The sequence below is a fragment of the Balaenoptera ricei genome, chromosome 6, assembly GCF_028023285.1.
Source record: "Balaenoptera ricei isolate mBalRic1 chromosome 6, mBalRic1.hap2, whole genome shotgun sequence".
NCBI classification, from domain to species: Eukaryota; Metazoa; Chordata; class Mammalia; order Artiodactyla; family Balaenopteridae; genus Balaenoptera; species Balaenoptera ricei.
This window is the reverse complement of record NC_082644.1, coordinates 15731966-15755067: the sequence shown is the minus strand read 5'-3', so window position 1 is coordinate 15755067 and position 23102 is coordinate 15731966. Positions and strand designations below refer to the sequence as shown.

Genomic DNA, 23102 nt, shown 5'->3' with positions numbered 1-23102 from the left:
TCCAGAAGATTCCTGTCTCCTCGCAGAGACCTGAAATTCCCACCGAGCCCTGGGCAAGGAGGCTGAGAGACTCCAGGCTTCCAGATTCGGCTCCTTCACCCTGCAGGGGCTCTGCATCTTGAGAAGCCTCTGACTCTGCACATTGCTGGAGATAGGGTCAGCCCACGTCAGAAGGCCTATGGGGTGGGCTTCACAGAGGCTCGAGTGTTCCAGGAGAGGGGCGAAGAGAAGACAGGCTAGCAGCCCACAAATAGTTGAAGGGCTGAAGCTGCTTGGGAAGCAAATGGAACATGCAGGCTGGAGGAAGTCACAGTGGGAGGGGTCTGCATAGCTTGGGCTGGTACCAGGGAGGGACCTTCAGAGCCACAGGGAGAGGAGGGCTTGGTGGCACTGGCTGAGAGCCTGCTGCATGGGTGCATTCCTGAGAACCAGATGGAGAGTTCTCTCCCCAGACCAGCCTCCTGCTCACGGGCTTCAGGAAAACGGCAGCGCTTGATGTCCTGGAGGAGGGAGGTTATGGGGATAGATGGAGGGGGTGACTTTGGGGGACAAGTTCAAGGGGTTTATGTCATTGGGCAGGAGGAGTCACAATAGGGCTTTGGTAAGGGAAGAGATTTTTGGGGAGGTGGGAAACTAGAAGGGAAGGAACCCCTCGGGCTGCAGCGAGGCACTGTCCCCTCAGGGCAAGTAAGCCTGGCGAGGAAGGTCCTTGCCTGGGCCGCCAGCAGAAAGGCAGTGCGGACCCCCAGCCAGCCAGTGATATGGGGGAGTCAACAGCCCGTCCTGAAGTGCTCCAAAGAAACACACAATGGTTCCAAGCTGCAGAAACTGGGAAGAGGGGGCTGGTGTGTGTGTGTGTGTGTGTGTGTGGTGTGGTGTGTGTGTAACAGAAGCAAGCAGGAGGCAGAGAGAGAAAGGCCAGGAGCCTTTCTGGAAAAACTTCCCACACAGGCCTGACTTGAGACATACAGTTGACCCTTGAACAACAAGGGTTTCCACCATGCAGGTCCACTTATAGGCAGATTGTTTTCCAATAAATATGTATACAGTTGGTACTTCGTATTCACAGGTTTCTGCATCCGCATGGAAATCTGAGAATAGGGAACACCAACTGTATTCATTGTACTTTGCCATTTTATATAAGGGACTTGAGCATTTGAGGATTTTGTTCCCGGAGGGCTCCCGAAACCAATCCCTAGCAGATACCAAGGAATGACTGTAATCTGAAGCGAGGAAAATGGACGCCCCAGGGCTGGGGTGGGCAGGGTGCAAGGTGAGGGGGAGGGCGGAGGCTGCCTGCGCTATGAGAGGCTGCTGAGGGCTGGGAGCTGGGGCCTGGGTCGGAGGGCTCAGAGCAGGCCACTGACAACTCCTTGGTTGCTGGCGAGGGACCCAGCCTCAGGGAATGGCCCTGTCTTCCATTGGAGGGCTGGCAAAGATGAAGCAAACATGGTAGCCAGATCCTTGGCCTGGGAGCCAAGATCTTGAGGCTGTCTTGAGTAGCTGGGAGGCGTGAATTGAGGACCAGGGTTGGGTGGGAAGAAGGCCTGGCATTGGCCACAGTTGGGGCAGAGGCTGAGGGCTGGGTCTTGGTAGTGATCTGCCTCTCGAGTTGAGAATCTTCAGTTGCCCTGATGAGGAGAAAAAGCTGTGATCTGGTGCCTCTTTCTCCAAAAAGAGAAAAGGCGCATAGCTGCAAGCCCTGTTGCCCCATGACTTTGGGGAGAGGTCAGTTCTCTTTTCCTGCTCTGTGCTGCACTGGGGCTCTGCCTGTTGCTGGGATGTGTGAAACATGAAGCCAACAGGCTGGTGCTCTGGAGTGGGTGGAGGGATCAGGATGTCAGACACCCTGGATCCCCCATGGTGCCCATGCAGAGATCTCATGCTGTGCTCTTGGCACAGAGGATGGGGTGAGGCTCTTCAACACCAAACCTGTGGGAGGAGCACACCTGTACACAGTTGAGTTTCTTTCCTAAGCATGTGTTCAAACCATTACTCTGTTTTATGAAGAGGGAATCCTAACTAGTAGCACCCTCGATCATGCTTAATCTCTTTTTCCAGCTCTAGGTAGATTCAGAAGGAGGTGGGGGAAGCATCCCTCACCAATCACGCACTTACTGAACATGGACCAGGCTGGAAAGCATGAACACCTTGGTGGGCAACTTCCAATTATATGCATTCATAGATGGGAAGCATGCTTCAGACAATACAAAATTCATTTTTTATTTGGCTTTATTTTTTGGCAATTATATGTTGCAGAAACTAGTATTAAAGTGGATTTGCATTCTCAGAGCACAAGTTGGAGGTGTGATGGAGGGGGTTAAGTGGGAGGCACGTCAATCTGGGCTTTAAAAATTGTCCAGAGGTAATCGACAAGAGGGATAAAACCAGACTGAGCTGACTACTGTAATTACTAGCAGTCAAGATCCTCATAATCAAACTAGCCTTGAACATGGAAACTTCCTTTGAGGACCACTCACATTACAGGTGTCATCCCTTGTAATCTATTTTACAGAATTTTGAGACAGAGAGCCCAAAGGTGCCTTACGTAATGTCTCCAGGGCTAGTGTCTTCGTGGCATTTCTTTCAGAGGGCAGAAGATACTGGTGAACGCCAGGTGGCAATAGGATGAATGTGGGTTGGAAGTGGAGCCTGCTGGAGAAGAGGGACGGGGGGAAAAGGCTTCGATGGGAAACAGGTGCAGGTGGTACAGGGCCCACCCTGAAACTCATTAAGGGCCATGGAAATTGGAGACATAGGCTGTAGCTGCAGGGGTGATGATGGAGGGAGGAAGGCCCTCAAATGCCAGAAAAACGGCCCTGCCGGCAGAGGAAACGCTGTCTTCCTTTTCCCATGGGAAGCGGTGGAGGCCTGGGGCTAAGTAAGGGTCAAGGCAAAAATGTCGAGTTCCCCTTCCCTAACTCGCACCCCTTTCAGGGCGGACTAGGATGTTCTAGGAGTTCTTTCTCAGCCTCCCGGAGGAAAGGGGGGAACCCCGTGGGAGTCCAGTGAGGTTTTGATCCTCGCCAGGTACACGGACGCTGCCCCAGCACGAGTGGCGAGCCGAGACCCTCTACGCCACTTCCCTCCCGGAGTTGGGAGGAGGTGGGGGAAAGAGGAGAGGGAGCGAGCGGCGTCGCGAGGCGGGGCCGGGGGCGGGGCCTCCGAGACGCCCAATCCCCTTCTTTCTCCGCCCCTTCCCCGCCCACCGACCCCTTTCCACCAACGGAGCGCCGAGATGGTAGGCACCTGTCACGGCTGGCGTCCTGGGTACGATTTTGCCCCACCTTTTTTCCTGCCTTCTTTCTTTCTTTTTTTTTTTCCTTTCCCTTTTTTGTGAATGAAAAAAGGAGGTCGCGAGCGGTCCCTGGGACTGCGGCGCTAGGCGTCTTTGTGGCCGCGCCTTCGGAGCGGGCCCGGGCGCGTAGCAGTGGCGGCCTCGCCACTCTAACCCACTCCTGCTCGCTGCCTCCAGCCTCCACAGCCAGAGGACCGTTGGCGGCGGCGCGGCCCAGCCGCGGAGGTCGGAGCGGCCGCCAGCTGCCCGGCTCCGGCGTGCCTCCATGACTCTGGGCGCCGGGGGCGCGGGGAGATGCTGATCCGGAAGAGGCAATGGCTGCAGTGCCGCGCGCGCGGCCGCTCCCTGCCCGCCGTCCGGCCCGGGCTGCTCTGTCAGAGTTTTTGATCTAACGCGAACCGGGCCCGGAACCAGAGCGGCAGCAGCGCGACGGCGCCGGCATCGTCCTAACTTGCACGCGCGGAGTGACCCCAGCCATTTCACTAAAATGAGCGTGCTTAGCAGGAAGAGATGTGTTCCTTACACTAGAAATTACCCCGTCACATGTAGCGGTGTAAGTAAATGATTAATTTCTGTTATGGCTGGGTTGCAAGCAGCCTCTGGAAACGCGCCGCTTCCCCCCGTCTGCGTCCTCCCGGGCCCTGTCTGCGCCCCTCCTGACTTCCCTTGGGCTTCCGCTCTTGCCTGGGCTATAGCTTCGGCTGCTGGGGTCTTAGGGGGCGGGGGACTAACATTTTCTTGGTTTATCTAGGGAAAGGAAGATGACTTGATTGCCGTGGCGTGTCGTGGCCTTCCCCCTTCCCCATTTAAAATTTTTTTTAATTTTTATTTTGCATGTGTGTGCAGAACAGCGTGCAGGAAAAAAGGTCCAGAGTGGTGGAAATGTTTCCGTTAAAAACCAGTGGAATGTGTTTTGCTCGCTGTTCTGGAGATGTTTCTTTCCACACACTCCATTGCAGTCTGGGCGTCTGAGTTCTGCCAAACTACTGGGAGAAATCCTTAGGGCTGTTTGTTGATGTTTGAAGAGGCTTATTCTGTGTTTAGGCTTGCATTTTTTGTTAATATGACCATTCAGGATCCCTTTGAGCCCTGCTGCCCATCGGTCTGTGGAGGGATTCATGTCTTTGCCTTCCCCCATGTTACAATGTCAGTGACCTGGGTGGGAGCCTCTTTTAATTGGAAGGCCACCCTCTCTGCTTTTCTCTTCCTGATCCTATACATCCTCCTTGATTTTTACCTTCATTTTCAAGATATTTTGTATTTTGTGTAAGATGCAGGATGTGGGGTATTGGTTGCTAGGAGACAAAGCAGGCTCCCAGGGAGATTCTGTTGTTTCCTTGACAACCAGACTAGGGCAGCTACAGATGAACAAGCCTCCTATCAGCTGTGGGAGGGAAAGAGGGGCTTTTCTGGGCTCTGCAAAGAGTGTGTGTAGGTGTGTGGGTGTGGGACTGGGAGCCCGTGAGGTTTGCAGCTAATCTGAGCACACCTTTCATTTTGACCTGTCCTGAGTTCAAAGAGCTGGGAGAGCAGTGGGCAGGAGGCTGTTTTTGGAGAAGGGAACAGGGATCGTGGGATGGGGTGGGAAGGGAGCACCTACGTGACGCTGGGATCATTGAGGGAAAGGAGTGGCCTGGGGGTCGTGATAGCCAGGGCAGGGTGGCGAGGAAGCCATAGTGTACGGAGGTTAGTCAGGAGGCTCAGAAGGAATGGGGATGAGGCAATTGTGCAGAAAAGTCTAGAGTCATTGAAGGAGAGAGTGCCAGAAGGAAAGGGGAAGTTGAGAAGCTTACTGAGTGGGTTGTGCCATTGTATATAAGCAGTGATACAGTAAAGTAGCAATATTCTTGAGCAAAAATTACATTACTGTTGGCAGTGGCACCATATCTCCAGTACAGGTCCTTTTAAAGACAGGCCTGATTAGACTAAGAGTTCTGCTGGCTTAATTGGGCCAGTGTGTATCTTAAAGAGAGATATAATTACACATATAGATATGTAATCCAGCATTATATAATATACCACATTACATAAGAAGGCAAATACCTCCTTTTGGCCCAGGCTTTCTTGGCGTGGATTTACCAAGATTCAGGAGACTTTCTTTGGGAGCCCTCGTACCCATTTTCCAGAAGGGCAGATTGCGGCCCAGAGAAGTGAAGTGATTTGCCCTTTCCCAGATCTGACAATGAAGTTTGCCAGTCAGGCAGTTGGCACAGGGGTGGACTGGGTGAGAATGATAAAAGTCGGGAGGAAGTCAAAGGACAAGCTGGGGAAGGACTCGGGGCAGCTGGGGAACGGATGGGGAGGGGCTGCTCCGCTGGAGCAGCACCCAACAGGTCTGCTGTCTAAACTCACAGCACAGTGTCGCCCTCCCGCTTGTTGGTTAGCTGTACCCTGCTTAACCACAGAGGTGCATAAGGTGTGCCTGAGTGTTTGAATCATAGACTCGGTGATCTTGGACCAGCACTGAACTGCTCTGCTGGTGTTCTGACACCCTCCTCGCCATCCAGCTGCTCCCGGATGTAAGAATTGATGTGCCTGCTCCGTACCTCCTCATCCCCCCTTCTGCCTACACACCTCCGTGCTGCTGGAATCTAAATTTGAGAAGGAAGTTCTGTGGGCTAGTAGGTTTTTATCTTTCTCCTACAGCTGCATGTATTTGTATTTGGGATTCTATCTGTTTTGTTCTTCAATCGATAAAACAGAAACCACAACCTAGAAGATTCCTCCTAGCGCCAACACATCCTCCCCGCTGCCTGACTTGAGACCAGGAGCTGTCAACGTGGGGTTCCCGGTCCTCAGTTCAGGAGAGAGAGCAGCGGGGAGGCAAGATGGTCGGCAGAATCATGGTTGCTTGCTGGGGAGGGCGAGCAGGGGCAGAGGAAGGAGAAGGAATGAGGCAGACGGTTGCGCTGGAGACTGGCGGGGGGGTGGGGGGGAACCTGCACGGAGACCCCTTGTTGTTTAGATCCTGTAAAATTCCAAGAAGGGGGAGGCGCTTGTCTCATTGAAAAGTCCTTGCTGTACTTTTTGCTTAGGTGGCTGAGATGCATCTACTCGAGCAAATCCCAGTTGCCATCGTTACTTGGATATTTCAGGTCTGCATTCCTGCATGCTGGCATCCAGTTACAGCCCGGCATGGTGGCCTGACTCTTGGGCTGGATGGCTCAGCAGTGAGGGTGCCTGGGTAGCCTCCAGGACTCCTCTGAGCTCAGCCTTCCTTGGCCTAGGAAGGATTCCTCCAAATTGCTCCAACCCCCAGCTGACTTCAGGCGCACGGAGAATGTGAGCAGGGGCAGGCCAATGACCCTGGCAAAACCAAGCTTCCTAATAACGCCTGCATCTACCCCGACCCTCTCTCTTCAGCTCTTCCAGGAGGTGGACGCCAACTGCGAGGCTGCCAGAAAAAGCCCCTTCAAGCCGAGGGCCCCCTCCTGGTGACAGCTTTTTAAACACTGACATGACATTTTGACTACAGAAGGGACTTCTGTTTGTTAATTTGAGCAATCCCTCTCTGTGGGTGGGCAAGCCACTTCCTCTCTACCCAACACAGAAGGAAACTAAGGCAAATATTTGCCCAGAAATTCAGGCCCAAGTTTCTGACTCTCTGCTTCCCCATTACCCATGCAGTCAAGTTAGCGAGCTTCCTTCCAGGGTTGCCAGTGTCTGGGGGCTTCCAGCCTGAGAACCCTCCTCCCCAGGAAGGAGAAGTGCGGAAAGGAGCGTATCTCACTTCCCCTGAAACTGGATGCACGATGCTTGGAGGGTAGGCCTGGGCAGGGGATGGGAAGGCCCATTGGTCTATTAGACGTGGGATGTATCATCCCAGGCCCGTAGTTACCCCCACTGCCATCTCAAAACAGGGCCTGCTGCTGAGTGAGCCACGTAGGCAACGGGACAGACCCAGAGGAGGAGAGGGGAGGCCTGTGGACTGCTCAGGTGCATCCAGAAGCCTCCTCAGCCCAAAGAGCCTGGGCTGAAACACTCTGGCATCTCCATAAAGGGGGCCGGAGTTGAAGGATAGCCATGGGCAGGCTGGGGCTTGGAAATCCACAACCAGAGAGGGAGAGAGACAAAGGTGGAGGCCAGGAGAGCTGCTGCCCAGCTTTGACAAGTCCATTAAATTTTAAAGCGGCCCTGCCCTCGGGCATGCTGGGAAGGGGTGGGGACCTGGCCGTGACTCCGCTTCTCTCAGCTGTTTGTTGTTCTGCTGCCACAGCCCTGCTGGCTGGAGAAGGAGAGCCGATGATGACTGAGCTTCCTAGGCAGACACTTCTCTGCCCGGGAGGGTGGGGACTGGCCCTGGGCAGACTCCGCCTTGGCATCTCTCTCAGGCATCCCCCCCATCCCGAAGCCCCACCGCAGGATGGTGGCAACAGGAGGGAGACCAGAGGTTCCCCTGGTGGAGCTGCGCCTCTCAGCCTGAAGGGGCTCCCGTCTCCTCCGGCCCCTGCAGAGCTCCTGCCCAGAAAGCCGCCCGCTCCTTCCTCCTCCTCTCCGCTCAGATGCTTGGAGCGGGGGCAGCCCTGGCTGAGGAGAGCAGCTGGCCCCGGCCCTCCGGGGGCTGGCATGCAAAGCTGTCTTCACCGCTTCTCTCCTCTCCCTCAGGTCCCAATTAATGGATTCTGACATGGATTATGAAAGGCCAAACGTAGAGACCATCAAGTGCGTGGTAGTGGGGGACAACGCTGTGGGCAAGACCAGGCTCATCTGTGCCCGGGCCTGCAATGCCACCCTCACCCAGTACCAGCTGCTCGCCACCCACGTGCCCACAGTTTGGGCCATCGACCAGTACCGGGTGTGTCAGGAGGTAAGGCTGGGCGTCCACGCCACGCATCTGGGCTTCTTCCCCAGGGATCACTCCAAACGGGGCCCGTGCTGAGCTCATGGAAGCCCCTTAGGGGTCGGGTGGAGGCAGCTGAAGAGCACGGAGCCCCGGGAGGGGGGCCTGAGAGGAGCCCCCCCTCCAGGGGAGGGGTCCTTGGCTCTTTGTGTTTTGCACGGCTGAGCTCTTGTGCATAGAGCATATGCATAGCATCTTGTGGAATCATAGCCCCCAGTAATGGGGAGCCCTGAAGGGAAAGGGGTGGTGCTTTGGGGAGATGAGAGCTGGTGGTAGGAAAGAAGCTGCCAGCTAATGATACCAAAAGATCAGAGGCTCGGAAGTGTCCAATTGGCAGGTACAGTTGGGAACAAGGGCAGGCTCCCTGTGAGATCCCGTCCACTCCCATAACGGTCTGCCCTCTGAGAGTCTCTCACCTCCTGGCCAGCTCTTGTTAGTGAGTCTGCAGAGATGGCACCTGGATGAAGGTGTTTTAAGGCACACGTTGGGAGGCACTAGGTGTCCCTCCAGCCCCCATGTTGCAGGACCCTCAGGAGTGAGCAGGCACGCAGGGCCTCCAAGAACCATTGCCCTAGATTCCTGTCCCCCTCCCTGCCCCCACAGGTGCTGGAACGTTCCCGAGACGTGGTAGATGATGTCAGCGTGTCCCTCCGCCTCTGGGACACCTTTGGAGATCACCACAAAGACCGTCGCTTTGCTTATGGGAGGTAGGGAAGGCCCCTGGCTGCCTGCGGGGAGCCAAGTGGATGGCTTTTCCCTGCTTTCCCCGAGGTACGAAGCGACTCTGTGAAACTGAGCCTGGGAGGAAGGAGTGGAGAAAGCAGCATGGGCAGAGCCTCGAGGGGGCGGCAGCCTGGGTGGTTTGCGATCAGGACGCCTGGTTTGAGTCCTACCCTGTGAAGCAGTAGCTCTGCGACTCTGAGCAATTAGGAGAGCTGTTCTGAGATGAGTTTTCGCAGATGAGATGGTAAAAAGTGGTCATTTCTAACTCACAGGATAGCTGTGAGGTCAAAACAAGAGTCTTTGAAAGCTCTAAAATGCTAAGTTAGGGGTGCATAAACTAGAGGTACTGTTATATACGTTTTGGGTAAGATCATGTGAGCAGATCCATATGACAGACGTGGGACTGTAGTGTAGGGGGTGCAGGTGGGTATGTGTGTTCTCCCTCGTTCCAGGGGCAGGGAACCTACCACTAGCTTTCTTTGCCTGTAACCTCACTCTCCCACCGCCAGATCCGATGTGGTGGTTCTGTGCTTCTCCATTGCCAACCCCAACTCCCTCCACCATGTCAAGACCATGTGGTACCCAGAAATCAAGCACTTCTGCCCCCGAGCACCTGTCATCTTGGTGGGCTGCCAGCTGGACCTGCGCTACGCCGACCTGGAGGCTGTCAATAGGGCCAGGAGACCCTTGGCTAGGTAGGGGGTGCTGGTGCCTAGGGAGGGGAAGGCGGCAGAGGGGGTGCGGGGGGTGTCTCCCGGCTTCCTGCTCAGTCCTGAGGGAATCCACTGAGCCTCACATCTCTCCCTCCATTTGAAGCTAGCTCATGTAGGGAGACAACAAGAGTTCTCATTCTTTCATTCACCCATCCATCCATCCATCCATCCAGCTATCCATCTGTTACACACTGAGTGGGCCATACTGGGCTAAGCATCATGAGGAGAGAAGGAGAGGGAGTCTTTGCATGAAAGGGGCTTATAATCTTGCTGGGAGATGAACTTGATAGGTGAACATGTTAAAAACCAACGTGGCACGTTGCATGCTAATTGCCAGAGAGGTGGTTATCGCTACCACTGTTTTGAGCTGGGGAGATCACCAGGGCCTGGCATAGATATGGAGGGCTTCCTGGAAGAAGAGGGGATTGGAAGTGAGCCTTGAAGGACTAGTAGGATTTAGCGAGACAGAGGAGGAAGGGAGTGGAAATGAGCAGGGCAGGAATGGGGCTTAGGACACGGATCCTGAGCAGAGACCCTCCAGCCTAGTGAAAAACAGACAGGCTCTAGAGAGCTGCCTCTCCCCGCCCCCCCGCTCTCTACCACCAACATGAATTTGGCTTCCCTTCTTGAACCTGCCAGGCCCATCAAGCCCAATGAGATCCTTCCCCCGGAGAAGGGTCGGGAGGTGGCCAAGGAGCTGGGCATCCCCTACTACGAGACCAGCGTGGTGGCCCAGTTCGGCATCAAGGACGTCTTTGACAACGCCATACGTGCAGCGCTCATCTCCCGCCGGCACCTGCAGTTCTGGAAGTCCCACCTCCGCAATGTGCAGCGGCCTCTGCTGCAGGCGCCCTTCCTGCCCCCCAAGCCGCCTCCCCCCATCATTGTGGTGCCCGACCCCCCCTCCAGCAGCGAGGAGTGCCCCGCCCACCTCCTGGAGGACCCGCTGTGCGCGGACGTCATCCTGGTGCTGCAGGAACGTGTGCGCATTTTTGCCCACAAGATCTACCTCTCCACTTCCTCCTCCAAGTTCTACGACCTGTTCCTCATGGACCTGAGTGAGGAGGATCTGGGGGGCCCCTCAGGGTCAGGAGGCCCCTGCCCGGAGGACCACCGGGGTCACCCTGATCAACACCACCACCATCACCACCACCACCACGGCCGGGACTTCCTGCTTCGGGCAGCCAGCTTTGATGTGTGCGAGAGTGTGGAGGAGGGCGGGGGCTCCGGGCCCGCTGGGCTCCGGGCTTCAACTAGCGACGGGATCTTACGGGGCAACGGGACAGGGTACCTGCCTGGGAGGGGTCGAGTGCTGTCTTCCTGGAGCAGAGCTTTTGTGAGCATCCAGGAAGAGATGGCAGAGGATCCACTGACTTACAAATCCCGGCTGATGGTGGTGGTGAAAATGGACAACTCCATCCAGCCGGGGCCCTTCCGGGCTGTTCTCAAGTACCTGTACACAGGGGAGCTGGACGAGAACGAGCGGGACCTTATGCACATCGCCCACATTGCTGAGCTGCTCGAGGTCTTTGATCTGCGCATGATGGTGGCCAACATTCTCAACAATGAGGCCTTCATGAACCAGGAGATCACCAAGGCCTTCCACGTCCGCCGGACCAACCGGGTTAAGGAGTGCTTGGCAAAAGGCACCTTCTCAGGTATGGAACGTGCCTAGGAGCTGATGTCCAGAAGGCAGGGGAGTTCCCTCCAGGAGCCTTCTGAGGTCCAAGCAGCATTCTAAGTCATCTCAGCTGCTGATGTCCTGGAGACACAGTGGCTCTGCTCCTGAAGCCCAGTGTCCCCAGCCTGAGAGCGTGGTCACATAGTACTTCACAGCCTGTGGCTCAGAAGCAAGCAGGTTGTCTGGGCGCACTGTTGACCCTTGGGGTTGGTTGTACCACATTCTTTCCCCACATGCTCACGTGATGCCTCTTCTCCACCCGGACAGATGTGACCTTCATCCTGGATGATGGCACCATCAGCGCCCACAAGCCCCTGTTGATTTCCAGCTGTGACTGGATGGCTGCCATGTTTGGGGGGCCGTTTGTGGAGAGTTCCACCAGGGAGGTAAGGCTAGGATGGGAATGGTTGGGAAAGAGAGAAACTTACTCCCTTCCCATCTGAGGCATCTGTCACTTAATGGTACTTTCTTCAGCCTTGACTGTGTGCAAACCACTGAGTGATGGGCCCGAGAGAAGTTTATGAGATGGTTCCCACAGCCAAGGACTTTCCAATATACCAGGATAGGGAATTACGGTAACATCTTAACTCTACAGTTTAGAAGACACTTTCGATTCCTTGTCTTATATTGTCTCACACGTGACTCTTATAGCGTAGCCTTCCACTTTACATGTAAGGAAGGTGAGGACCTGAGAGGTTAAGTGACTTATGCAAAGCTCTGTAAGTAGAAAGGAGAGGGTAGGACTTGAACTCAAGACTTCTGATTCCTTGGCTCTATACATTGTACCTTGCTTTCTCCCGGACCCACGTGAAATAACTAGAAAAATATTTAGTGTGTCCCAAACTGAATCCATCACTGTTTTTAAATGTAGGTTTTATTATAATTGAGGTATGGTGAAGCCAACAGATCAGGAAAAAACTGCAGTTAAAAAGATAGATTGTTATACTCACAGATCTCAATGGGAGGGGCACACAGCATCTGGGGACACGCAGGGAAGCACCAGGTTGGGTCATGAGGCAGAGGGAGTAAAGGGACCTGTGGGCAAGAGCCTTTATTGTCTCTTCCATGGCAAGGAACAGGTGAAGCAGGGTAAACAGGCTTAGGGTTGGCTAGTTTGAATAATTTCCTCAGGCTCTGGGGCATAGGGGCTGTCCTGAGTCATCTAGTACCTGGCCCTGGGGTAATTAGGGCAGGGGGAGAGAGGCGTGGAGTGTGAGAGCAGATAAAGGAGATAACTGGGGGTGTGGGCTCTGGATTGTTTGGTTTGCATATGAAAGGCATGATCTCAGGTGAGTCCTTTATTATCTCTAGGAAGTCCCTCTAGGGTCAGCAAGGCCCCAAATTTCAAAGCATCAGAATACAGAAACTAGAAAGAAACACTTCATGCCATCACCCTTCCCTTAATCAGGGCCACTCCAACCCCCTGTTCTCACTGGTACCGCTGCTTTCTTGGGCACCTAGACTGGAAACGCAGAGTTGGAAGGGGCCTATCAGTGTGTCCTTAGAAATATCCTCTTAAGTCTATTCTCTCAAGTCTGTTCTCGCCTTTCCATTCTCCCAGCCAAGCCGAGTAGCCCAGGCCGTGGCCCTGTTCTCCATCTTCTCTGAACTCCTGCAACATTGACTGTCCATCACTCAGCCTTGCAATTAACAAGGTCCTTCTTTGTGCAGTGGCTTCAAGTTCTGAGGGTCCACACCCCGTTTCCCCAGCTGGTCTGTGGTTTCTCTTGAGTGTAGGGACTGGGCCTTTTACTTCTGCTGAGTACCCTCCTCAGCGCTGGTCCCTTAGTCAGTGCTCAGCAAACACTTGAATGAAAAGCTGGACGAAGAACAGTGCAGCAGAGCGTCCTATGATACGGAGTAGGGATTTCCTAAAATTTCTGGGAAGGACGTCCTTCCGGTAGGCGAAGTGGAGGGGTTCAGATTTGAGTCGTCTCTGCTCCTTGAAGCGTGAGTTGGTTTGGGACGTGCAAAAGTGTGAGGCTGGGGACTCTCCAAAGCCGCGGGGCCCACCACTACCACAGAAGAAGCTGTAAAGCTCCAGCTGATTCCCAGTGCAGCCTGGAGAGACCGGCGTCTGATGAGAAAGCAGTTTTTGTGTCGGTGCTGCTCTGAAGAGATCCCAGAGCAGCAGCTTCAAGCAGCCCGGAGACACCAGCTGGTGTCTGCTTTGCTCGTTCGCATCCCACTTGCACTGCTCCCTGAAGGGCTGCGAGGGGCTGGGTGCAGGTGACCAGAAGGACTCCTGCACACATCCTCCAAGCCGGAAGGATGCCAGCAAGAGTCCAGGTCCTCTTAAAAGCTGTTGGAGCCCTGCTCGTAGGTGCTCAGCAGCTGGGCTCAGCACAGGCTGTTGCGGTGGGAGACCAGCCTTTGGGGAAGGGGGGTTCTGAGCAGGTCCAGGGGCCGCGAAGGGGTGGCTGCCTGTTTGGAGTAGCCCAGCTAGGTGGGCCAGAGCTTTCTGAGTCCCTCGGAACCGAGTTCCTCTTTCTCTACAGCTGGACCTCACCGCAGCCTGCTCTGTTCCTTCCCACCCGCAGGTGGTGTTTCCTTACACGAGCAAGAGCTGCATGAGGGCCGTGCTGGAATACCTGTACACCGGCATGTTCACCTCCAGCCCCGACCTGGACGACATGCAGCTCATCATCCTGGCCAACCGCCTCTGCCTGCCGCACTTGGTCGCCCTCACAGGTAACTAAGCTCCGGGGCCTCCCGGGAGGAGGAGTCGGGGACCCCCAGGAGTCATGATTTCTCCTCTCACCTGTCTCCTCCTAGGGGACAGGCCACGAGCACCCAGGGAATACGTTTACATAAAGTGAAATACGTCGGTGCGTATTGGGGTTTGGGTGGGGACATGGATGTAAGGAAATGTGTGAGAGGGATCCTCGGTGGGAGCACCTTGTAGGCTCTCTCCAGAGGTTATCTTGGCCCAGCAAAGTGGGCTCCAGCAGACACCAGGGCCTGGTGTTCTTATTAGCTTGGCCGCACTCATGCAAGCTTAAGAAGTCAGAAAGAAAAGAACACCGTTCCTCATTTCTCCCCTTGCTCCTCCCCTTCCTCCTTCCTTTCCTTTTCCTTCTCCTTCTCCTTTCCCTCTTCCTCCTTCTTCTCTTCCACCTTCACTTTCCCTTTCTTCTTCTAGAAATAGACAGCAGACACTGACCTGCCACTCCTAATTCCTTGATTCCTTGTAGATCCTGAGAGCTCGAGCTCAGCTTTCAGGAGGGACCAACCCCAGAGATGGGTTGGAGCAGGGACTGAGGCAGGAGGGAGACCAAGGAGCAGGAGTTCGGGGTCCAAGGGCTGCAGGAGAGATGGTGCCATCCCGAGGAGGGGTGTCTGGGGCCTGCTGATGTTGGAGTCGACATTTGCATTGCATTGGTGTTGGCGTTGCTACCTGTACTGGTGTTGATGTCGAGGTTAGTATTCTTGGGCGGGTCAGGGGGCAGAGAGCAGGGCCTCAGATACTGAGTTGAGGTTCAGGGAAGGACCCGGTGTCAGAGCTGCTGGGGCCCTGGGCAGATGATCAAGGTTGGGACTGAGCTATGAGGGAAGCAGTGATCCCATGATGAGAAATTAGTTGAAAGGTGGGACTTGGTCCCAGGAAGAAGGGAGAAATCATTGATCAGAACCAAATGTTAGGAGCTGAACCTTAACATTAAGGACCTTAACTCCCTCTGCAGAGGGAGTCCAGGGGACACTGAGGGCTTCAGGGCAGGGAGCGAGAGAGAGGCTTCTAAAGCTTACAACTGCGGAATTCCCTGACAGACCAGTGGTTGGTTAGGACTCCGCACTTCCACTGCAGGGGGCATGGGTTCGATCCCTGGTCGGGGAACTAAGATCCCGCATGCCACACAGTGTGGCCTATAAATAAATAAATACATAAATAAATAATAAAGATCAGAGCTGCAACAATATGTCATCCATGGCCATCCATGAAAAAGTGCTGTGGCCTTCCCAGAGCACAGAAAACTGTCCAAACTCTTAGACCGAGTAATTCAACATTTGAGAGGCTATCTACAAAGAATTGACCCACATGAAAAAAACATATAAAGGTGTTTAAGTTTGTTTCATCATGGCAGGCGATCAGAAACAAGTCAAATAGGCGCCATTGGTTAAGCACACATGGGTAGTTTTCACAAGGTAGCGATTAAAAATGTTAATCACTGCTCCGTGGAAAGGCTTATAGAAAATAACATTGAATGACTTTTCCAGTGAAATGCTCCATACGTGCCAAAAAACATATTTAAAAAACGTGTTGTGTATGTACCTTGTCAAGGATCAGTGGAAAATGCCAAGTATGGTGTAATAAGTGGTGCTTTGTGTTTAGTGATATATGCTTCCTATGAAGTTATTAATTCAAGCTTAAAATTTTTTTTTAACATTTATTTATTTGGTTGCGCTGGGTCTTAGTTGTGACAGGTGGGCTCCTTAGTTATGGCACGTGGGCACCTTAGTTGTGGCTTGCCGGCTCCTTAGTTGCGGCTTAGCAGTGGCATGTGAACTCTTAGCTGCAGCATGCATGTGGAATCTAGTTCTCTGACCAGGGATCGAACCTGGGCCCCCTGCATTGGGAGCGTGGAGTCTTAACCACTGCACCACCAGGGAAGTCCCAAGCTTAAATTTTTTTTAATGTTAAATATAACACAAATACACATAATATATGGTCAGCTTAATGAATTATTACAAAGCAAAGGGACCCTTGCCGGCCATACCAGAAGCCCTCCACCTGTCCCTCCCAACCACGGGCCCTTCCCCCGTCCCCAGGAGGAATGTGACTCTGCCTATTACTCTTTTTTAGGATATTTTTTATGGCCTCACTTCCTTACACTTCCTCATAGTTTTATCATCCAAATGTGCATCCTTAAACACTATAGCATGATTTTATTTTTTATATATGCTTTACGTTTTTTCTTTTTTAATCTATAAGTACCTTGTCCATGAAAAAAAACTTTCCCTTGTAATTTGTTGGAAAAACCCCACTGATCTAGGAAATCTAGATTTTTTTTTACTGATTGCGTTTCTATAGTACACCATATTTCCTGTAAACTGGCCATTGGATCTAGAGGCTAGATCAGATTCACATTCAGTTTCCTTTTGGTAAGACTACTTCATACATTGTTTCTGTTTTTCATCAAGAAGCATAGATTGTCTGCTTTTCTCTCTTTTTGGGACGTTAGCAACCATTGAGTGTCATTGCCTGGATCCATTAATTTATTAGGTGTTGTGAAATGGTAATATTCCAATTCAGTCATTTTTTTCTTTATCTGTTGGAATACTTCTAAAAAGAGAGAAACTTGCCCTCACCTAGTGTTCATTTACCCAGTGGTATAGTTCATGTAGAACAGGCAGGTGAATGCTTGATTCTTTTATTTACCAGTTTTCAAGATACATTTGTTTTCCTATCCTTTGAGAGTGACCAATTAGTTTCTTATTATTAAGTATGCTTATGAACTCTCAGATTTGAACATACTCAGTTGGTTTCAAATAATTGCAATTAGCTTTATGGAAGCTCAAATACCCTACTGCTCCCTTAGCCTGTAGGAGTCTCTTCCAGTTGGCTGCAGAGTCTCTGAGCTTTCTGATTATCTGGAATGACAAGATGTTCCAGGTTCCTCTTGTACATTTCCTGCCCCAGACCTGGAATCAGCCATTTCTCTAAGAAGTCCTGGTTTCTTGTAGTTGGAAATGGGATTTCAAGGCTGCGATCTGTGCATTAGAGATGGCTTTTGCTATTGGGATGGCTCTTGTTTCTAGGTCTTTTCCATGGACTGAGCTGGGAAATATATTTTTAAAGATAAAATACTTTATGAGTTCATAGTGATACAGTTAAAATTCAGGACTAAGAGTGTTTACTTCTTCCACAGAAACGTTTTAACATGAAATGCAAGGTTAGTACACAATTTGTTACAAAATTTAAATCAATACGAACAACTTGGTTTAATCCTTAGTTCTAATTCATAGTTCTCAGCAAACCTGAGGTTTAATACCCTCTCCCATCAGTTTCAATGGCTGCTCTGGGGGGTGAGGGCTTTCACCCCACCTATATAACTACTTGGTGCAACATATGTAGCTTGAAAAATCCTTTTAGGTGATTCTGATCTCCTCCTTCACTTCCCACCTCCACTCCACCGGGAAAGTCTTGCTCTAATCCCAGTTTCCTCGCTGGTAGGAGCAGACTTATATCTCCTGTGGCCTTTCCTGGCCTGTTGGGACTTACCCCTGGCCCTGATCTTTCTTTGCCCTGCAATGGGCCCCTGCCAGGGGGGATAAGCAAGTGCCTGTCCACTCCTGTGGTTCTTCAGCCCATTCCTGGCTGTGTGTGTGTCACAGAGCAATACACAGTGACCGGGCTGATGGAAGCAACTCAGATGATGGTAGACATCGATGGGGACGTCCTTGTGTTCCTGGAACTGGCTCAGGTAGGATGGCAGGGGAAGGAATCTCTCCAACATTCTCAGCTTTGGGCTCTGTCTGCCCATTTGGCAGCGAATGGGGAGGGGCTGGGAGGTGGTGGGTAGGAAGGGAACCCATTGTCAGACTTGGTTCCCTGAGTGGGCAGAGCCCATCTCATCCTCCAGGCCAGAGGATACACCCTACCCCACCAAGAGGAGAGGCTGGCCATGGGGGGAAGGGACAGAGACTTCAGGAAACCGTAGGACAGGGGAGGGAAGCCCAGAATCATGTGTAGACGTGGTTGCTGCCTGCTGAGGTCATTTAAGGCACACTGAGGACTCTCCATCTAAAATGAACTTCCCACCTCCATTTTCCCAAACAGGCAAGCAAAATCTCCCGCACTGGCCCTCAGGGTGCCAGAAATTCTACCAGTAAAGATTAGTTTACGAAGTGAAAGCATGGCAGACACACCTGGGAAGTCAGTTCTCTAAGCCTGGTTGTCAGCACCTTAGTGCAGGCTGCTTTGGTCCCTGACAGCGGGGAGGATGAGGGGTCATATCTGAGGAGGGCAGACACAGCAGGATGCCGCCGCATAGGAATGTGGATTTCTGGGGCTGCCGGGGACAGGTCAGAGGTGAGGTGGTGGTCGTGACAGTGCCAAGGAGCAAATCCAGCGTCATTCCCTTACGGTTTTGTGTGGCCTTGCCTCTCGAGGTGCCTCTCGAGTCTTTATGACTCAGGGCCTTTGCCCACCTCGCCAAAGCTTTGGCTCTGAAGGCAACTATAGATGTCTGTGTGCAGACCCCGCCCCTGGGGTCCCAGCACAGATGCGCTCCCGTCTGTTCCCAGTTCCACTGCGCGTATCAGTTGGCTGACTGGTGTCTCCACCACATCTGCACCAACTACAACAACGTGTGTCGCAAGTTCCCTCGAGACATGAAGGCCATGTCCCCAGGTGAGCACCCCCGGCTGCACCTGTGCTCCTCCCTCTGCTTGGGTCCAAATCTCTGACCTGACCCCAGGGCACCCGGAGACTGCCGAAGACCCTTGGGCCTAACTTGACCTTGTGGGTGGGGAGCAGCCTGCAGAGGTGCATCTAGCCAGGCAGAGGGGGGGCCCGGGAAAAGTGCTGGCGTGGAGGGCAGGGCTCCCTCGGGGACCTTGGGCAACTCACTTTGCCCCTCTGGGCTTCTGTTTCTCATAAGTACAGTCAGACTAGAGTTGGTATTTTTCAGACCTTTTTGGATCAGACTCCACGATAAGCAATACATTTTATCTTGTGACCCAGTACACATGTAGAAAAATATATCAATTGTTTTGAATGCTGCTCATGACCCATGACATTAATTTCATAACCTAAGAGTGGGCACAAGTCACAGCCTGGGCAACACAGGTCTGGTATCCTCTGGGGTCCCTGCAGCTTGGCCTCTGCTTAATTGATGTCTCAGGTCCTGGGGCCCACAGGAAGCGCATGGGCTCCAGGGAGAGGTGTCTCTGGCCTCCCCGAGCTCCTGCCGCTCCGTCTTGAGGTCTTCACTGGGCGCCCTCCACTCTGCTGTGACCCCCTGCCCGCTAGCAGCTTCTCGCTGTACCCTGCCAGTTCTCCCACCCCCATTCTCTCCTCTTCACCCTTCTAGCATTTTCTTTCTAAAGCACAGCTCCAATCGCATCACTCCCCCGGTTCCAAACTCCCGTGGTGCCCCCCGGCCTTCCAGAATAGGTCCAAACCCCTCAGTCCAGCCTCCCCTCCCATCTGACCTCCTGCAGCGCCCCCATCCCCACTTCCCTTCGAAACCTCAGCTTTGCCAGCCGCCTCTGCTGTCGCCCCAAGCAAGCCGAGCATCTTCTTGCTGACAGCTTTGCTTGCCCTTTCTCCCTCATCCTTTGCCTCAGCCTACTTTATTCTCAGCACACACTAAAGCCCTGTGTAGATCTTCCCTCTGTCTTTGAAGAATAGCACAAGTGGGAATGCCTTTCCCCCGGCACGTACCGTCGGCCCTACTCCCTGGGCACCTGGCTCTCTTTAGGGGGCTCTGTGAAGGGATGTGGTCCTGACAGGACCGAAGGCCGTCTGCAGGTCCCATGGCAGCAGGGCAGGGGTGGGAGTCCCTCTTGCCCCTTCTCCTGACCTCCTCCTCATCAAGCCCTACTGCGTTCTGCTGCAGAAAACCAGGAGTATTTTGAGAAGCACCGGTGGCCGCCTGTCTGGTACCTGAAGGAGGAGGACCACTACCAGCGGGCCCGGAAGGAGCGCGAGAAGGAAGACTGTCTCCACCTGAAGCGGCAGCCCAAGCGGCGCTGGCTGTTCTGGAACAGCCCTTCCTCACCGTCCTCTTCAGCCACCTCCTCGTCTTCCCCATCTTCCTCCTCGGCTGTGGTCTGAGACGCTGCCACGCTCTTCTGGCCCTGCTGCCATTGTCCCCACGTGTTCTTGCCCCTCCGCCCTTCTGCATCGCCCCCTCCGCCTTCCAGGGACAGAGGGCTCACATAACCAGGGCCCTGTGGGGAGAAGCCGCTCTCACCAGCCAGCAGAGCTCAGCAGGGAGAGGAAGGAGCCGGGCCTCGCGGGTCAGAGCAGGGGCCCGGGCAGAGGTCCCGATTCCACGGCAGGGCAGGAGGCAACCCCTGGGAGCTGGGGAGCGGGGAAAGAGCTGAGGGCTGTGGCGTCTGGTCTCTGGGTCGGAGAGCCCTAGAATCAAAGGGAAACTCCCCCAGCCGTGAGGCCGAGTGTCTTGGTCTGGGGAGGCAGCCCCCTCCCCGTGAGCGGCAGTGAGCAGGCAGGGTCCTACCTCTGTTGATCGTGTGTTGGCATCAGCGGACTTGGAGGGTTGCAGATGTTTTGTGGGCATTTGCACGTGGAACCTACTCAAATCCGCACTGGAGAAGTCAGGGTAGAAATTAAGCCTTCAGAGCCCAACTCCAGGTCTCCACCCCTGGGGTGCAGCTGCCAGAGGCCGCAAGTGGACGGCTGGCCCTCTGCCAGCGCCCCTCCCAGGGCGGTGGGCACCCAGGCCTGAGAAGGGCGGCAGAGGTTGCCGGGAGCTGCAGGCCTAGGAGCAGCGCCTCTTGGTGCAGGGAGAAACTTCCTTCTCCCCTCCTTCACCGCTCAGATTTGGAGATGGCAACCAAAGGAGACAGCTGGAACAGGGGGGAGAAGGAAGGGAGTGATGGGCGCCTGGGTGCAGCAATCCCATGCTCCTTTGGGCTCCTCCCTCTGCCTCTGGTTAGCACGGCTTCTCACGGGGTAGGGTAAATTTAGCAAAAAACCCCAAGCAACAATGAACAGAATCACCACCAACAAAAACATTGTCGCCTCTATCCCCCCAAAGGAAGAAAAGCAGAAAAAGACCCTGTATGGCTTACATTTCTATAAAGCCAAACAGGGTTCCCCATGTGGATGAGGCAACGGTTGAGGCGGTGGAATTGACTCCAGTGCTTTTCAGGAAAGCAGTGTCACCGGCTGTGACCGAGGACGCCCCGGCTCTGCTGGTTGACCCTGGGCAGCACGTTGCATGCCTTCAGCATGCTGGGGATGAGGTTTCGGAGGTGGGGAGGGTGGGCTCAGGGATCGCTGTGGCGTTGGAGCCACGCGTTCGCCCATCATGAGAATCGGGCTATCCTCACCTTCAGCGGGTAACTCCATAACGTGAATGTGTTGGAGGGGTGGGGTGTGGTAGGGGGTCAAAGGTCAGGAGAAAGGCACTGACATGGAGAATAGGAGACCCTGTAATGAAGGATCATAGCACATGATCTTACTCAGTGCTGGCTGGTGATAAAAGGGAAGGAGAAAAAGTGGGGGAATTGAACAGGAGCAAAGCCAAGGTCAGTCCAGAGAAGAGGAGGGAGGAGACTGGAGGACTGTGGAGGACTGAGACAGTAGCTTGCAGCCCCACTGGGGAAAAGCTGGGTCGCAACTGACCCTCTCCGCGTTTTCTAACCCTGATCCGTATTTTACTCCCCACACCCTTTGTAGATTTAGAGGACAGAGTCCCTCTGATGAAGGTGGAGCCAGAGAGACTGAGCTCCTGGCCTCAGAGCTCCGGAGTCACCTCGGCTAAGAAAGATGCTTTAGGAAGAGGAACTGGTTTTCGGTCCCAGGGCCCTAGGTGGGCTCCACCACCAAGAGGCTGGCTTTAGGTCTGGGATAGAGCAAACCCAGAAACAATGGAAACTCTGCATCAATTTTTTGGTGCCAAGACCTAGGGATTTGAAATTAAGTCCTCGTCAAGAGAAGGAGCAGGAGGTGGCAGGTCACGCGGGTCTAGAGTGGCTGTGACCCGCGTTGTCTGAGCCCCAGACTTCGAGGCGGTGGCTGCCTCCCCTCCAAGTCCTTCTCCAGGTGGCAGGCTGGGAAACCAGACGTGTGCTGCCCTCTACTGGCTGGTGAGCCCCCTGCCGCTGAGCTCAGGGTGAGCCTGAGGGGCAATGGGCGGGGCAGAAGGGGAGCCTCCAAGGTGGGGGTGCAGCTCTGCCCCCAGCACCTTCGCTCTGGGGAGGTGACAGAGGAGGGGCCGGGGGGCCTCCCTGGAACTCTAGGTGGGTGGGAGAGCCAGGGCCTGAAGTCCAATGGCAAGGGAATTGCTCCGTGAGGTTGCAGGCCTGAGCCACTGGGCCCACTGATGAGGATGCAGACAGGCCAGTGGGGAGAGAAAGGGAAGGTGGCCCAGGAGCTGCAGGAGGCCCCCAGATGAGGGGTCACAGAATGACCCCAGCAAGCAGGGCCCCACCCCCCCTTCCCAGCGGCTCTGTCAGAGCCAGTCTGCACCTCCAGGGAGCCCAGCAGGCCCAGGTGTGGCCCAGAGACATCACCTGGGGAGGCTGTGGGGAAGCCAGGCCAGGCTGGGGTCCCTCTCCCAGGGGAAGGCAGGGAGGAGGGGCTGGATTCCAGTCCCCCAGGAACCTGGCGCCCGGAAATCCAGAGTCAGAGCAGGAGACACACCCATGCAGGGCGAGCTTGAGCCCGAGGCATAAAAGGGAGAAGGATGGAGCGGGTCACACAGCAAGAACACACACCCCTGCACCCGGGTCACTCAGCACTGCTCCAGAGAACAGTACGATGGGGGAGAAAACACACACACACACGCCTCTTTTTATATAAAATTGCATATTTAATTTGGTCATGAATTCATAAACATGAATATTTTGTACCTAATGGCCTTTCTTGTATTGTTTGATATTTCCAACAAACTCTTCTAAGGTGGGAACTTGCAGTGGAGAGAAGCATGAAAAGATACCCAACCACTAATGAAACACTTATTAAGTGCCTATCGTGGGTCAGGTGCTATTTGGACTGGATATAAAACAAACAAAAAAGACAACTTCATGCTCTCATTCAGCTTACCTTAAATAAACATGACAAACACTGACAAGGCTAATACTTTAGATGGGCACTTAAGGAAGTCCTCCAAGAAAGGGACAAGTGAGGTGAAACATGATTGGCAATAATTCATT

The 23102-nt window shown here is 53.8% G+C and overlaps 1 protein-coding gene across 3 annotated transcripts in view; it reads left to right on the top strand.

Moving 5' to 3' along the window:
• Positions 1-22803, top strand: part of RHOBTB2 (Rho related BTB domain containing 2) — a 30274-nt gene extending 7471 nt beyond the window's left edge. Inside the window, exons 3-11 of one of the 3 annotated variants that reach the window (XM_059926885.1) lie at positions 7904-8105; positions 8742-8845; positions 9371-9556; positions 10214-11232; positions 11523-11641; positions 13796-13946; positions 17589-17677; positions 18501-18606; positions 19817-22803. In XM_059926885.1, the coding sequence (XP_059782868.1) occupies positions 7904-8105; positions 8742-8845; positions 9371-9556; positions 10214-11232; positions 11523-11641; positions 13796-13946; positions 17589-17677; positions 18501-18606; positions 19817-20034 (2194 nt within the window). In that variant the 3' untranslated portion in view covers positions 20035-22803. The other 2 variants (XR_009503969.1, XM_059926886.1) reach the window with 2 other exon arrangements.
• The last annotated feature ends 299 nt before the right edge of the window (positions 22804-23102 follow it).